This window comes from Varanus komodoensis, unplaced genomic scaffold (assembly GCF_004798865.1).
Source record: "Varanus komodoensis strain SLA01 unplaced genomic scaffold, ASM479886v1 scaffold5, whole genome shotgun sequence".
Lineage (NCBI taxonomy): Eukaryota > Metazoa > Chordata > Lepidosauria > Squamata > Varanidae > Varanus > Varanus komodoensis.
Window position 1 is genome coordinate 53514754 of NW_025336087.1, and position 17513 is coordinate 53532266.

The 17513-nt window shown below is 38.7% G+C and overlaps 1 protein-coding gene and 1 long non-coding RNA gene across 19 annotated transcripts in view; one reads left to right on the forward strand and one right to left on the reverse strand.

Annotated features, from left to right (window-relative positions):
* Positions 1 to 17513, reverse strand: part of PTPRD (protein tyrosine phosphatase receptor type D) — a 530840-nt gene that overhangs the window by 80491 nt on the left and 432836 nt on the right. For 16 of the 17 annotated variants that reach the window (XR_006416251.1, XM_044445966.1, XM_044445967.1 and 13 more), the window contains one exon: positions 11394 to 11491. Coding sequence is in view for 16 of the 17 variants with exons in the window: in XM_044445966.1 (XP_044301901.1) it covers positions 11394 to 11491 (98 nt within the window). In the remaining variant the exon portion in view is untranslated. Of the gene's footprint in view, positions 1 to 11393; positions 11492 to 13553; positions 13674 to 17513 lie in introns of all 17 variants that reach the window. The other variant, XM_044445981.1, reaches the window with a different exon arrangement.
* Positions 1 to 17513, forward strand: part of LOC123031255 — a 40607-nt gene that overhangs the window by 10028 nt on the left and 13066 nt on the right. For both annotated transcript variants that reach the window (XR_006416252.1, XR_006416253.1), the window contains 3 exons: positions 2003 to 3407; positions 4226 to 4496; positions 10734 to 11038. This is a non-coding gene — a long non-coding RNA (uncharacterized LOC123031255). The remainder of the gene's footprint in view (positions 1 to 2002; positions 3408 to 4225; positions 4497 to 10733; positions 11039 to 17513) is intronic.

Consider the following 17513-nt stretch of genomic DNA (forward strand, 5'->3'; position numbering starts at 1 on the left):
AATGGCAGCAGTGATATTGCCCATCTTGTATACACAATAGTAAATCTCTTACTCTGCTTTCAACTAGTATAACCCTTTCCAGCAATATAACAAGAACATTCACTGCCAATTGCATGCAAACAGTAAGCAAGCAGCTCTCTAAAACCCAGGACATTGAGTGGGACCCTATGCATGTTCAGACCAAAACACTCAAACAAGTCTCAGCACCCCCAGCCAACAGCGTGCACTGGCTATGCTAGGAGTTGTGAGAGTCTTCTTTTGTCTAAACACACTTAGGGTAGCAGCTTTTTCATACCTGAATGCTTGCAGAAGTCACCCAGGAGCTCACAGTTCTACTGGCTGGAATTGCTTCAAAATTAGACTTTTCTTACCAAACTCTTTTAATTTCTAAACTTGAAATTAAGAGATAAGAGTGGCATTTCAGTTTAGATCAAAAGTACAGCAGATCATATTTTAAACAAACACATGCAAACACATGGAGGCAGGTACTGGCTGTACAAAAAACCAAACACTACAAAAAGCACATAATTGAGTCCACTGAGGATTGTATAACTAATATATTGGGGTGTGAGGCAGGGTGAAGAGAACTGAGACTGTATTTAACTAGAGAGAACAATCAAATGTGCAACCCTCAGCCTACAGTGCAATAGGCAGTCAAAGGCAAGAAGCATGCAAGTTTGCCGAACTTGTGGATCAGCTCTAAGTGTTTTGTTTTATTTTTAACTAATGGGGGGAACATGCACTGTATGAAAAAGAATAAAATGGAGGTCCTGGTAGATGTCAGAGTAAATAGCTGATGAAGAACTAGAGAATCATTAACTATCCATGAAAATGAACCAGTTGACCTTGTTTCACTGATGTCAGCTTTTGCTAGGCAAATTTCATCTTCTGGATGACTCCATAATAAGACGCCAGTTTATTATTCAGGGAACTTGCCAACTGAATGAGATTTACATAGCACATTAACAAAACATGAATGCTAAATACATGGATACTGATACAATATCATGGGTAGTTGCCAACAGAATTACATTTCCCTCCTGCATTATCAGGAACTGAGCGTTAGAAAGCAAAGGATAACTTATTAAAGAGAACAGTGTACATGATGCTTGCATATGTGGCACAGGTCAACTCTTTTCCTATTTTTCCATTTCAGAAGTTTTACAATGGGAGAAATATGAAAAGGGTATCACTGTTTGTTCTTGTATTTCTCAATCTAAGACTTGTGTTTTAAAGACAAGTTGTTATCCCAGTGTCCTCAGCTGGAAATGGTTGTTTTCTGGTGCGAACTCTCTCATATCTACTAATTTGTCAGAATCTAGAGGAACAGAAATAACTATTATTTAAACCTATGTCAGTCTTGGTTTTTAACCTGGTTATGGGACTGAATCCGCCTTAGTTGCCCTGCTAGATGACCTTTACTGGGAAAAAAGACAAGGAGAGTATGACCCTGAAAATTCTTACTTGATTTTCCATGGTAGCCTCCTAGATCAACACTTGAGCTAGCTATTACAGGCATTGTGTTACTGTAGTCCTGGTCCTACTAGTGGGGTTGATTCCAAACATTAATATGGATGATTCTTCCTTCATGTCCTTGACCTCTGGGGTTTCACAGGGTACTATTCTGTCCCCAGTGTTAGTAAACATCTATATGAAGCTGCTGTAAGAGGTCATTAGGGAATACAGAACCAAGTGCCATCAGTACAATGATGATACAGTGCTCTATCTCCCCATGATAACTAAATCGGGACAGGCTGCATATGTCCTAAGTCAGTGTCTGGACTCAGTCTGCTGGGCTAGATGAGGGTCATTAAACTGGAATTTAATTCTGGAAATATGGAAGTCCTGTGGGTCAGTGGTTCACTGCCTCTTCTTGACAGTCTTACACTCCCTCTGAAAATTAGATTCTTACATTGGGCCACTCCTAGATCCACTGATGTCCCCAGTGTCCCAAGTGATGACAATAACTTCACCAGCTTTTTACCATCTCTTTTTTTTTTAGGTTCATCAACTGCATCCTCTTCTGGTCAGGGACAGCTTGGTCAAACTGATACAGGTGCTCGTAACCTCAAGACTGGATTGATGCATTATGTGGTTCTGCCCTTAAAGCTGCTCTGGAAGGAGGAGTTAGTACAGCAGCTTGGCTGTTTTCAGGAGGTGCCCTTTTCAGCATGCAACTTCCTTTCCTGAAGGAACTGCACTGGCAACCAATTCACTAACAACTTGGGAACAGGATACTTGAAAGAATATTTTCTAACTAACCTTCTCATTCATAGAGGTCCCTGGAGGACCACATTCCAACTGGAGGCTACTAACAGATGGTCCTTTAATGTGGCCCCAGTCCTTTGAAGTCCCTGCCTTGGATGGTCAGGCAGGCACCAAAACTGTGCTGTGCATCCCACAATCTTATTCTGAGAAGTCTTTTCTGGCTAGCCAGGCACAGTCTTAATGTTATTTTGTTTTTAAAAATTTAATGCATTGTTTATATTCTTTTTATTTCTTTAAACCTTATACTGTTTACTACCCCAGAATATGTCTGGATATGGAGTGATACAGAATTACTGTAAATAACTAAATATAGAAATGAAAATTCATAAAAAATAATGTAGGCTGTGTCACTAGCCATGGACAATGCAAAAACATAAGCAGATAAGGGATTCTTCCAATAATAATATTACACTACTTGTCTTGCACTATTAAGCAGCTACATCTTAGACCTTCTTCCTATAATTAGTATGTATTTCCACCATTAAAAACCCCAAACTATTAAATAGGTTTTCCTTTTACTGGAACCCTTGTACCCTCCCAGTAAGTTTCTGAGCTATCTAGTGTTCCACAAATGTCTCCTGCTGTTGATCCTAGGCATATTCCATGTTAGAGGTGGGGTAACTTTTCCCCTTTTATCTATCCAGGTGCAAACTTTTTCACAATGGTATTTGGAGGTCTTCTCAGCTGATAGTCTAACTGTTTAATGAAACATTGCTGCCATTTATATCCATGCTAATATAAAGTAGGTATAATCATTGAGTCAGAGTTAGACCCTAACTACATGTTTATTACATTTTGGTCTAGAAAGAAGCATTTTGCTTAATGAGGAGTATTTCCTTATACTGGTGGTGCACTGAAGTCATTTGCTGACCATTGGTAATCAAAGTCTCAAAATAACATTCCATGAGAATATAACAACAAAACAAAAGAAGAACAAAACAAGATGCTATGCCGACACTATACCAGTTTAGTACTAAATGCTTAGTTTAGGAGCAGTGGGCTACTGTAGCTAAAACTGAAACTAAAAACCAAAACTCTTATCTTCTGGATGATTTTTCTTTTGAAACAGTGAATCAGAAATTCCTGAGAGGCAAAACGGAACCTGAAAAACTCATATATTCTACTTTGTAACTAAAAAGGTAGAATAGTACATTTTTCACTGGTGCTTACACTAATCATTTCTTAATCACAGCAGCATATCTTCCAGTGCAGTATCATAAAAACTGAAGACATGTTCCTTGCGATCAAAGTAGTTTCTTTTAAAATTAGATTTTGAAGGAGCTAGGGCCAATAGAACCCTTTTAAATCTTTTGAAAGGCTTCTGCAGTGAGGGGAGGTATTCCAGGGAAGGGGGAACGTAATTCTTCTCCTGATTTCCCATTATCCCATTGAATGGAGGCTGTGCATGCTTACATTCATGTTTTGCTATTTATCATTAGAAGAATTAACCTTGGGCCTTAGTGGCTTGGATGGAACAACTCTGTGAACTTGGAGAAGATGCGGGGGGCGGGGGGGGGGGCTGGCCTTGCTCATTCTGGTGCAGCTGAACCCCAATGTCTGTTGAGCAAAGAATCCTATTCTAGAAAACCAGCTGGTCTAGGAAATACAGGAATCCAGCACAAGGGAGGCAGAAAGACCTTCAGAATGGAGAAGAAATAATTGTAAGCTATTTGTGTCTTCCGTTAGAGTTCTGATGAGCTGATGCTGACGGAATGTAGTAAATCAATCAGTGTTACAGCAGCCTGGCAAGAAGCCATAACATGTCACATTCCCCAATACTAAATGATAGCGCAAAGGACTGCCTTTAATATACCACACAACACTTGATGAGAAGAGCCATTAAAATGATGTGCCACCACACTGGCAAGCTGTGCTAATCCACACTTGCTTCTTTGTGCTTCTGCCTCTCTGGGCCGGTTTGTACACTCATTGGTTCTTTTTTGTGACTGAGGAACAGGCACACAGGAATTCTTATGAGGGAGAAGAATTCTGTGAATTACACCACCTGCGCACGGATGTATGTGGAAATCTCATCATATCCTAAGTGCATCGCCACTCAGCCATCTTGCAAAGTGTATGACCCAGCCTCTGTTTTTCAGCTGCATGAACACCTACAGGCATATATGCAGCTGCTTCAGCTGAAGCAAGAGCACAGGCAGAATCAAGACTCTAGCACAAGGAACAGAGCAATCCAGGAAGCTCCCCCAGGGATCTGCCCTTTTGCTATGGTATGGCCACATTTGCATAGCTTGTCATGCCAGGAAAATGACACTGAGCTGAACTGACACTGAAATGCTATTATTAGTATTTGTTATTAACGTGTGTTACACAGCAGGTACTCAACCTCAAAACAAAAGCCTACCCTTTCACAGTATTTTCTACCTATATCAAATACTTTAAAGCACCAAGATTAACTTGAAGATTAAAGTCATGTAACTAAAAGCCTCAGAATAAAATGTTCCAGCAGCAATTAAGGATTAAGCATGTATTTGATATAACGTTGCCTTCTGTATGTTACAAGATGCCAGAAAAGTCTGCTTCAGGTTATATTTGGCATTATTTATTCATTAGTAGTGTGCACGCGCTCACTTCCTATCACCATGCTGTTGTTAAATTTCAAAATATATAAGCCCAATTGTTTAACACCTGTCAAATCTGTATATCTGTGTTGCCTAAAAATGTGCACTGAAACATTTTACGGGATGTATTTCTATATAATGAATACATAAGAAGGAACCCTATCCCTACCCTCTGCGTATTATCATAACCTAAGCCACATCCGCATGTAGAGAGCAGCAAGGAGCCTCTCGGTGGTCAATTCATGATGATGGAACTTACAAAATAAACTTTTGAAAGCAATATTTTATTTATTTGTTTGTTTATTTAAAGTTTTTATATGCCGTCCCCTTGCTACATAGCCTCGGGACGGCTCACAAAAGCAATAGAACTTGTTCTACTCTGGCTGCCTTCTGAAGGAAACTGTAGTGTAGATTTTACGTAGGCCTCATTCCTAATTTGTATTTCCTCTCTAGATTAGCTACCTCATGGGACAGATCAGTAAGATTTACAGTAATAAATAATTAGGATAGGGTAAACTAGAACATGTTCTAGGTCAGTGCCACTGATAGGTTGATAAAGATAATTCTTTCTTTCATACAGCTCCAAGCTCACCAGCCTCTTCCCCAGCAGTTAATCAGATTGAAGTATTTTTCCCTGTTCAGAGCAAAAAAAGGTTCCTGTATGTGTCTGAACTCTGTATGTGTACTGGTACAAATGTAGGAAGGCACAAATGGTGTTTGTGCGTTTGTGACTTGTGTGCGAATGCTATGGCCATATCTGTGCATTACCATTGTGTGCTTGTCTGTGAGAGCTGTGTGTGGGAGAGTTGGTAGATTCTAGCCATGTCCGAAGCCGTCATTTACCTCTGGTTGCTTGGTTGCCTAGGTTGCAATCTGAACAAGGTTCCCTTCTCCTGTCTTGATGCAACAAACCAAAATTACAGTCAAAGTTGGCCCTGGGGGTTAGGGATCCATGAAAGTGGAAAATGCAAATATCTCTATCCCTCCCCACAAGCTGTGAGAAATGCAAGATACAGTGCACACTGAGACACAAAACACGTGAGTGAAGCTGGCCAGTACAGAGACAAAGAGTGTCGTGTTTGCAAACAGAGTGCGTAGACTAGTTCTTTAGCATACTGATTTCTTTACAAAATTTAACTTTAATAATAAATATGTGTATATATTTATGGAATTAAATGTTAAGTAGATTATTGATACATGCATGCATTTATGACTTACTAAACATTTTTAGTTTGCTTTCCATTTTCTAGTCTATACCCATTATCTGTGATTTTCCACAGAAGTCCGCAAAGCTCCAAAAAACACCCATATAATTATTGATGGGAATAATTACACCCTATGGATAGTGGGACGGCATATAAATTGAATAAATAAACAAACAAACGTGCAAATAATCAAATCCACAAAATGTAAACCCGCAGAAGCTGAGGTTGGACTGTATACTGCATAGCCAAACCATTCCATTTAGTAAGAACTCTGCTTGACTACATGGCAAAATCGCTCTTGAAACCAAGGGGCAGTTCAAAGGAAATGTGGTTATAGCCCAGGCATTCTTGGGGAAAAAATCAAACTAGACTTGGCTAAAGTAACTTTTCGAATCTTTGTTGCAACAGGGTCCACGAGAGGATTCTTTATTTTGGGGTGGGAAACTTGGTCCTCCAGAAGCTTGGGCCTACAAATCTTCTGCAGGTAGTTTTATTACAGTTGGTGCGTATTTAAGCTATCATTTTAAGCACAGGCATTATGAATATGGGTTAGTGAGAGACAAATGGCTCTGAGATTAACAGTTCTAAGTGACACTGACATTTTAATGAAATTATATAGAGACCTTTAGCTGAATTCTATTCACATTTCATTTGACTATAAAGAATGGATTGCTTATTTGTAGGGGAAACCATTTGTTAGTATCTTCAACAATTTTAAGTATTATAAGTAATTTCTGTTTGACCTTTATACAAATAGAAGTTCTATTCAAGGGATGTAGAGTATGAATATCCAGTATATTGAACTATCTTAGGCAGCATAAGTTTAAATAGCAGTTGAACATTTACCTTTACAGTGCAGAACTTCAACCGCATATCATTTAATGATGTCATGTCAGAGAAAACCTTAAGTCCTATCTGAAAAATAACCTCATTACTGTCAAACTAGAAAATATAGTCTCTGGTATTCACAAAAATATGTTGACTTGAAGGTCATTTTAGGGTTTAAAGTTATACTTAACACAGTTCAGGAGTGATTTTCTGCCAATTGCATGTAATTATTTAGTGTTCACAGTCACAACGATCATGCTATATAAATTGCACACATAATTATTTCAGCTGTCATTTACTAACATTCAGTTTTTCATTCAAATATCACAGCATTCCTTCTATGCAGTATAAATCCCTGACATTCCACTATCAATTTCTTTTCCTGTTTACTGATATGCAGATAGTATAAATTTTTGTCAAATTTGTCAAGAAGTCAAATTTAAATCAGCTTCCCTGAACCTGATGTTCTCCAAATACTGTAAACTGCAATTTCCATCAGCCCAAGTCAGACTGATCAATGGCCAGGGATAATGGGAGCTATAGTCCAAAAAATCTGGAAAGCATACCATCTAAATCAAGGATGCAGAGGTTTTTTTTGGGGGGGGGGCAAAGGGGCATATCCCGTGAAAGAGGGTCATGGGTCTCCTATGTACCTGTGTTCACGCGCGTACACACTTGTGCAAGATGAAGAATAATCCTAGCAATCATGGGCAAGACTGCTATGCTGGGGCAGAATGGTTCCTTCCCAAACTGGAATGCTGGTTCTGTGTCACCATTAGCCATACAGAAGAAGTGAGGCTGGTTGCTTTCAGATGACTAGAGGGGGGAAGAAGCTCTCTTTTCCCTTCCACTAATCCAATCTTCAGTGATCTTTTCTGCTGCCATTAATGGTCTGGATGTGAAGATATCAGTTGCTCCTGGGAAGAGGCAGATTTAGACTCTTGTCTGTCTGGGTTAGCTTTCTCTCCTTCCCAGAAACACTGATTCTTTTAGAATCACATAGCCAGTGTGCTGTAGTGGTTAAAAGCAGGGCCTGGGACTCAGGAGATCTTGAGTTCTAGTCCCCGCTCAACTGGGTGGCTTTGCGCCAGTCACAGACCCAGTCTATCTCACAGGGTGGTTGTTGTGGGAATAAGAATGAGAGCAGGAGGGGTAGAATTATGTAAGCTGCTTTAAGTTCTTTTAAAAAATAAACAGGCAGGATCTAAATCTAATAAATAAATAAATTAGCACTGTGGATGAGCGACCCTGATGGCGGCTGGAATATGGTGGCAGGTAGCATGAGGGCTGCAGTGGTGACTTGTGCAGAATAGCCATAGACTGGTAATTCCTGGTTCAAAATAATAATAATAGCCAATAAAAGTCCTCTGAAATTGAACTATGGTTGTACTTTGAAAGACAAGCCAATGCAAAACCAAGATAAACTTTTTAAGGTAATTGGTCCCTATTTTGGATACATTCAGTGAAGTGGGGGACTGGATAAGGGCCTCAGTAGTATAAATGCACTGCTCAGGCAGACTAATAGAGTGGGGGGCTGGGGGGGACTTTGATCTCAGCCTATATGGGGCTCTCAGGGTGAGAACCCGAACCTTGAACTAGTCTCAAACCAAACGCGGAGTCATTCCAGATTATAAAGTATTGGGATGATGTTATCTGCTCTGCTGCCCCCAGTCAAAGTCTTGAGAACCTTATTTTGGATGCCCAGCATACAGCACATCATAGCAATCTAGTCTGGGAGTAACTAGGGCTCAAATTATATTGCTTATGAAGGGTCCACATTGCCAACTCACTGGTAAATAATCTAAATCAACTATGTGAATAATATAAAAAGCTATATACTTTACTGCTTGAAGTGATTGCTTGAATAATTACTACTCTTTGACCACGTTCAAATGTAATGATGTTTGCAAAGTTTGCACAAACATCATGATTATGCAATCGTGCTGATTCTGGTGGGAGCTGCTCAACCACAGATTTAAATTCAGACCATGGTACGTGTGAACAGGAACTTGGGCTTGTCATTGCTCAGAGAAGTTGGAGCCATGGCTTGTTGTTGGCTTATAACTTGGGCTGCTCAAGGGACCTACAACCCAGAACTCCCAGTTTTCAGGGGATGATAAACACAGGTACAAGTCTGTGATTTACTTAGCCATCCCTGCTTGCAGCTGGGACAATGCAAACTGTTTTGTTCACCTTGAACCAGAATTTTTTTTAGAATCCTGGTTTGTTTTGTTATGATGTGACATTTGTGGACTTGTGACATAGCTGTGAACTTGTACTGGTGGACACAGGAAACTATGGAGTAAGTAGCAGAGTGAATAGGAAGGAAGAAAACCAGAGAATTGCTAGGGTGATTAGGAGACTAATGAAGAAATGGTTTAGATTCTTCATAGCCAATGATTTCTGTTATGTCCAAGCATTCTAAGAAATGGTAAAGCCAGAGATGCAACTGATTAGAAATATATTACAATGCCAATAATTTTCTGAGGAGTATTTAAATACTGCAATATTTAAATTCTTCTTCCATATTTGGAATAAGTCTCTCTCTCTCTCGCATGATAAACCATACACTTTTCAAGAAGCATTGATAGCACATGGTGGTTGACAGTACAAGTCACTTTATCCAAAGCTTATTGATGTGACAGTGAATGTGTTTATCAATGTGAATCTTGGGAGATGCAATCCATATGATATTAAAAGGTTATTTTATAAAAGTTTCCTGTTAAGATACCATTAAAACCCACAATTCATGAATTAGTAATGGAAGAGGTAATAATGGCTTGGTGCAGTTATAGCCTATAACAACATGGAAGAGAATTCTTAATCTACAGAAAATTTACTCAGTGGACCAACATATCTTCCTGAGCAATTCTGACATAAGGTAATGAAAAAAGCACAGATCTCTATTAGTCAGTATCATAAACCATTAATTAATTGAACACAAAATTTTAGTTTCATAGATGATTAAATGAGATCATGATTTAGATGTATTCACTTGCTTTTCAATTTTTCTGTCCAACATTATTAATAGCAGAGATTTTAGCTGCATTAAATTAAACTGAATTTACTACCTCATTCACAGAGTCAAAGCTAATGGACTAGAGGTTGAAAACTGCACAGTTGTGCACTTTGTTATCTTGGATGTTCAAATACTCCTTAACTTTATCTCTGATCAAAGGCCATGGTTGCAAAATGCCCTTATTTTCTGAAGCGTTTTAGATGCAAAATCTGTAACTCCACTGAGCATTCCAAAGACAGATGTTTTCATAGGAAACCATTCTAAGATCAGCATTTACAGCCCTTGTCCATTCTTAATATTAACACAGAGCATACCTGGGACCACAGTATTTTTCAGATTTGGATGGACTCTTGTAGATACTCCTATAACAGTGATGGCAAACCTATGGCACGCGTGCCGCGGTAGGCATGCGAACCAAGTCACCCCAGCATCGCTTCAGCAGCCAAGCATCGGAAAACAGCACACACAGGGGCCATGCACATGCCCGGAAAGGAGTAGTGGTGCCAAGTGATGACATCATGAGCTGCAACTCATTAGTTGCGACTTGTCCGAGCTTTCGCATGGCCGGTCGGTGCACTGCCAAAGATGGATGGATGGATGGATGGATGTATATATATGTGCATGTGTGTGTATCTGCTTGGACTGGCTGTGAGTTGTTTTTTCTAAGCTAAAACCTCAGTATTCAGGGTTTTATTGCAGTGTTGGCACTTTGCAATAAATAAGTGGGTTTTCGGTTTCAGTTTGGACACTTGGTCTCTAAAAGCTTCACCATCACTGTCCTATAACCTTGAAGTCAGATACTGAATTTTAATCCTTCCTGCCACCCTCTTCCAGGTGCTGTGGAAAAAACTATGGCAGCAGCTTCCCAAGATTGCAACCACGACTTCAGGGAGGTGAAAGAGGGGCATTCCAGGGACAGGGAGAGAATAGAAGAAGCTGGGATTTAAAGGATTCAGTGACCCTCTCCTCCACCCCAGTCCTGCCCCCAGCAGTATGAGCTTTCCAGATGAGCTCAAAAGCCTGTCTTGAAGAAGTAACAATGAGGAGGAAGAGAGAAGTGAAAACTATCACTAGGATATCTGTGCTTTTGTATCCTAAGGTAGAATGACTGCTCCCTCAGAATGCTTTTGCATCTTAAGGTAATTTTTATTCTTTAAGAGGTTGTTCTAAAAAGCACCTGACATTTCAAATGTTCAGAATTTCATAGAAATAATGAAGAATGTTACCCTAAGTATATTTTGAATGCAGTTCTACACATGTCTGTTCAACACTCAACACTTAGTAAATGTGTTCAAGCGAGTTTGCTATCTAGTTTAAGTAAACTTAGGACTGTGGCCTTCCTTGGATGAAAGTCCTATTGAACTCAGTTGACAGGAGACTACTTTGTCACATGTATGCAGTCTACTACTTCCTACTAAGTTCAGCGTACAGTTATAAAAAGTGGTATTCCAAATGTTCAGGAAATCAGACTCTAAGGAATTTGAGAACTGTTACCTCATATTCTTGGGAAAACTTCAAGTTGTCATTCGCCTTCAGCCTTTCAATGTGATCTGCAAGTTCCAAAACAGGTATTGGAGGGTGGCTAGCCATACCTGTTGATGGAGAGAGAAATAACATTGGCATTGAAAAAAGAGAGAGAGCTATGCAATCCAGACTTAGAAAATAGAGCAATGGCTATAAAATGTGTAAATAGTAAAGATGTTATAAGGTGACAGAAGCAGGCAGATAGTTTAATCACTCAAAGCAAGACATGCTCTGGAGAGATGAGCTTTGAAGCCAAATTACTAAAACAAATAATAAATAAAAATAAAAATCACCAAGCATATTCTTAAAGCTAACATTCTTAGTGTTAAAAGAAAAAAAAAGTTATTATGCCAAGACTTAATGAGGTTAGCTAGCTGGGGAAAAATGAGACAGTTAGACCTGATGTTGGCTGCTGCTTTGACTCCTAACATCATATCAAACCCCTTTTTCTGTGCTGTATGAAATGGAAACGGTGTTGGACTTAGGTGAACAAAAGGTGAACCGGGGCAGGGAGAAGCCATTCAAAGAAGCCTAAAGGAATACAATAGTACTGACAGAAAATAAAGTGACTTATGAAGGAAACTAACTTGAAGAATGCAGGTTACCAGGGTAACCAGAGACACTCGATTCAGCAAAAAGAAAATGTAAAAATAAAAATAAATAAAACATAGAACTGGAGTGGGAGGGGAAATTAATTCCTAACAAAATAAAACGAAAATAGTTGATACTTAGAAATTATCATCATCATTCAGGAACTGGAGAACTGTCTAGCATGACTTGACTGGATAAGACGGGGGGCAGGGAAATCTAATGATTTTTTTTTTAAATGTATAAAGTTTAGGACATTCACATGCAGTTATGAATTGCCAGAGTAACATGCACTGCTGCTTACACACAACAGTCAATAAGGACAAGATTAGACATCAGACATTTTGAGCTTCAAAAATGTTTTCACTAGTAGCAGATTGTAGAGGCAGGGGTTGCACAGAATCAGTTCTGCTGAGCACAAACAACTGGCTTACCCTAGGACCTCAGAGAAAATATCTCAGCCCCGTCCCTTTATCAACCCCCAGAAATTACCTACAATCTACTTCAGGTGTAAACATCTTTGTCTACCAATGGAAAATGGTAAGTACAGAGAAGGCTCAGGGCAGGGATGGGAAAGAGACTGAGAGGAGACAGCACGGGAGCAGAGGGTGGAGGAGAGACAGAGAGAGAGAGAGACAAAGGGCAGAAGAGGAAATGGTGGGGTCAACTAGCATGATCTGCCAGCTGAAGATTTGATCAAGTCCACTCTTTGTGGCTACTTCAATTCGACCAATTAATATGGATGGTTATTCCACCCACCCATTTTTTCCATTATTTAAGCATGCCTAGAATAAAATAGCTTGTTGCAGAGAGACACATAGTTGGCTAGAATGTTTTAAACTAGCAAACCCCATGATGTTTTGAAGTTATAAAACAAAACCATGACCACTGAAGGGAGGAATAGGGGAGCTCAAACTGGAAGCCACACTTTCCATGTTTCATGCTGTTCTACCACCTTGAATTTGAAGGGTATGCTCTGAAAAAGCAAGCTTGGCATTGTTGCAGCACAGCTTTATAGGACATGACCAGGAAAGGATGGTACAGAGAGCTCACAAAATGGCTTTTGCTCCATTTTTATCTAGCTTAATGAAGTCCATTGGAAGGACCAGCAGCATATCATTCAAATCTTGTTTGTGGCATAGATAATAGTACTGTGTACTATTGTGTAGCTGAAGTAATTACATACACAATAGTTCTTTTGATTGTGTGGTCTGTGCGCTCATATTGTAAGATCAAGTGAAACAGAAGAAACCCACACAAATTCTGAAAACTACTCCTTGGATGGGAAGGCCACACTATTTCTATATGAATTGGTTTTTATATCTCTCATTTCATCACATGCAATGTTTAAACTGTTTTTTTTCTAAGTAGCCATGAAATATATTTGATCTAGATTCCAGATCGAGCACCCCAGTGAAAAATAGAAAAGGTTTAAAAAAGGCACAAGAAAATGTTAGGCTTATTCAGAAATGGAAGTTGAATGATGAAACATCTAAAACCGTGATCGAACAGCGAAAATAATAGAGACAAAGATGTTTAGACCTTTTCGAGCGAATCGTGGGAGAGAGTTATTATCATATAAGGACTGAGTGGTAGTTTGGCTAGAGAGGGAGGACACAGAGCCAATCAGGGAGGCGTAGGGGACTGAATTACTGCTCAAAGCTGTAAAAAGTAAAGCCAATTGGAAATGGGAAAGAAATTAGTAGCAGTAGAAGACCATCATATTCAGTCAGTTTTCACAAAGACAATGTATTGTTTTGCATGCACATTCTTTCTGCGGGCATTCAGAACTGGGACAAATATGTAGGAAGACTTGAGCACCTTAACCTATCAACATATAGAACCACCCAGCCAAATTCATTGACCAGTTTACTACAAAACTGGATTTCAAGACGGTAGTCACACAACTGCATTGTTTAAGTGTTATTAAAACAAAGCAATGGAAAATATATTGTTAACAGCACAATCCAATGAAAGTTTTCTCAAAAGTAAACTATACAAACTTAAGTTAGGCTCAATCCAAGATCAATGTACACAGGACTTTAGCCTAAGAATATTAAGCAAACACATCCTTTTTCTGAATGGTGCGGCCCTTCATACTGACGTACCCATGCTGAAAGAAGCACCCAGTCCAACTGCTACATCAATGTTCTCCCATTTTTATTTATCAGCATCCCCCTGCAGTTAAAACATTTGAGGCCTATCAAAAGGTGGCATAAAATCTTTTTTTAGCAGGAGGGATATAAAACCCAACATATTCTAGAATTAACCATCTGGTGATTATTGCAGTGCAGCATTCTTAATTTTATGTCTAATACAAACTGAGTACCTTTCAATGGTTTCTCAGTAATCTTATACAAGAAAATAATAATTGTACGGGTGGTTGTTTTTATGTTTATCAGGTGATATCTCCCCCCCCCCGGAAAAAAACTGTCTATTCACTGCTTGTGAATAATAATATGCACATATAAATAACTACTGTGATGTGCTTTAGCTTTTGAGGGCTAATTCTTTGCTACTAGTACATATTAAACCCAAATACCATTCTTATGTATGTGTGGGATTTTCACAATCAATCATTGACTGTGAGTGCGGCCATCAAAGATAGTATAAAAAATACAGAGAAGTTAATTTATGGATCTACAGTGCATCATCTTGTTGAAAAACAGCTAAGTCTAAGTATCCTAGGAGAATTTTGTATTTATATAAAACATGGCAATATCTGCTCTAGCTTCTTTTTACATACAGACATATGAAATTATGTGGATCTAACTTGACTCAACAAACAACATAAATCTGTCCATACACCTGAGATCTCACTGGCAACACCCTTTGTGTTCATTACAGTTGAAACATAGCACAGGGTAAAAATTAAACACCGTATGTTGTTGCTGTCTGGAAAGACTAGTAATTTTTTAATAAACATACAAGAGCTATGCTATATACAGAAATACCAAAACACAACAGCAAGAGTAGGCAACATTTATCCCAATGAAAGATATATGAAAGTTTTATTGAACCTTAGTTCTGACAGATAAATATTCATATATGCTCAGCTCCCACTGAGCTTAAGTCTAAGATAATGAACACACCTTAAGGTGGTGAGTCATACTTTATGCTACAGATATGTTTGTGGTGTGTACACCAACACCTCCTGGTGAACACTGTCAAGAGGAGGTACACAGTGGGAATCCATGATTATTCACAGCTCTCAGACATGTGTCTGCTGTGCATCAAAAACATGAGTCTGCATTCATTCTTGAGAATGCTGACTAAGTCAAGTACTAAAATGAAATATGTGAATTAAGACAATACAGTCAAACAGGAAAACTCATCTCCAATTTTGGATACATTTTTTTAAAGGACCACAAATGAAAATCAGTTTGAGGGACACGTTTCACCTTAACAGAGCAAAGGGTTTCAAGTGAGGGCTACAGCTGGAGGGCTACATTTTCTTAGTTCCAAGATAGAGGGCTTTCTTTAATAAAGCCAGGGAACAATGGGTTTGAGAAGTGCTTAAGATATACCCCTTGCTTAGAATCACCTCATACTATATTGATGTCTAACACTGGAAGAAGCAAATTAGTAAAATACTGTCCCCGCCCCATGTCTTCTCACATAAGAGGGTTGTTGAGGTAATTATACTGCTTGTTAGCTTTAAACAAACAGTCACAGTCACAGAAGAGAAAACACTTGTCCTATGATGCTGATTTTTAGAGGCCAGATCAGAGGAATTATCAGTCTATTCTGTGATAGGATTCATGTTTAGAGATTAGGAACCAATAACATTACATTTCATTATATTATCCCTGAAATGTGTAAGGAGAAACATATGCATAATTTGAACACAGAGAATATAGCAGATGGAGTACACAAGTGCCTTCTTCCTATGCCATCAGCAAACGGCTGAGTCATAGAAATACTCAGTCTGATGTACTTAATCCATTACTGATCAAGCTCAGTCTACTACTGCAGTACTGGGAAAATCCCACAAAATCCAAGAAGCCTCTGCACTAAAGTGGCTTATACTATCTATTTATGTTATGTGAACATTTCTGTTTGAGGCAATTTATTTTTCTTATGTTCCAAGTGTCCTTTTATAAGGTAGCAATTGCTAATGAGTTAAAGATTAAATTACTGGCTGCTTATAAAAATGACTCCTGACTGTGAAACATTTAGAAAGTCAATAAGGATGAGTGGTGGGGTGCATGTATGAGTTTCAGGGAATCTCTATTTAGCAGAATATTTTATTCTGTCCTCCTAAATGAGAAGCAAATTGAGTCATCTTGTAGCTTGGAGCCTAAGAAAATCCATTTATAGAGTGTCTAAAATGGTTCTTTCCATTCTCTGAAAACCCACATGGACTCATCCACTTCATGAGAATTTCATTTATTTAAAGCTGTGTTTAGAAACTGTAATACTGGATTTTCTTTTTAAGAAAACAAAAAGCAATGAAAGTAACATGCCCAACTCCACCCACACTCAAGTCAGTATCTTTATATAAAACCAATCAAAGCAGCACAATATACTATGTGTTTGAGCTCCTTAGAACTTTTCATCAAAATGGAGGTTAGGTTTCATGAATTTTTAAAAGGGTGGGGAATCCTGGCTTGGTGTTGAAGCCTTAGCACCTGCTATGGTCGCAGTCTGCAGTGTAGGAACAGGTGGCAAACTTAACTGAAATAGACTCTAAGTATTATGCAGGTTTCAGATTACACCTTGGGATGATAGGACAAAGGGTTAATTCCCCATGTTTCAGAATATGAAATTCTCACTTCCCTGGATTTTTCTCCACCATTAACAAAAAAAACATAGGTACTTTGTTATGTGGAGAGTGACAACAGTACAGAGAAACATGCCAACTCAGATTCTTTTGCTTTCCTTTTGTGATCTACAATAGCAATGAAAAGGGATCTCCAACTTTGCTAACAAATGATCAGCTAAATTCCTCTTTAGCAGTTGCATTGATTGGTTAGCTTTTTTTAAAAATTCTTTTCTATACTGTCCCAAAGAGTCTGTTATGAAGGTAGCAATGAATTAAAATGAACCAGTGTTACAAAATATGGTATCATATATTAAATTCAAATGTAAAAATAAGATCTAATATCTGTTCTATAAATATATGCACTTATTTGCAGATGTGATTTCCATGTATCAGCCTACCCTACTCCTTAAGCTTAGGGTAGATAACTTCACACACACATATCATAAGTTTCCTCCTAACAAGTATTTGTGGGGTCTAATATTATTGTGATTGGCTGGTCCAAGACTCACTGACTCTATGTGTTAGTTGACAAAGGGTTTCCCTGTTCACTCTTTTGAACAGAGTCCCCATATATAGAAATGCGTAAACTCCAGCATGATGTGTTCCAAACATCTGCTTCTGTGATATTTGGAAGTACTGTTTTCAGCAGCAATCTTCTGGACAATTTGCTAGCTGCTGCAGGCTTTTTTCTTGATAGACTAGCTTGAGAGTTGTTTAAACAGTCTCACACTACTGCA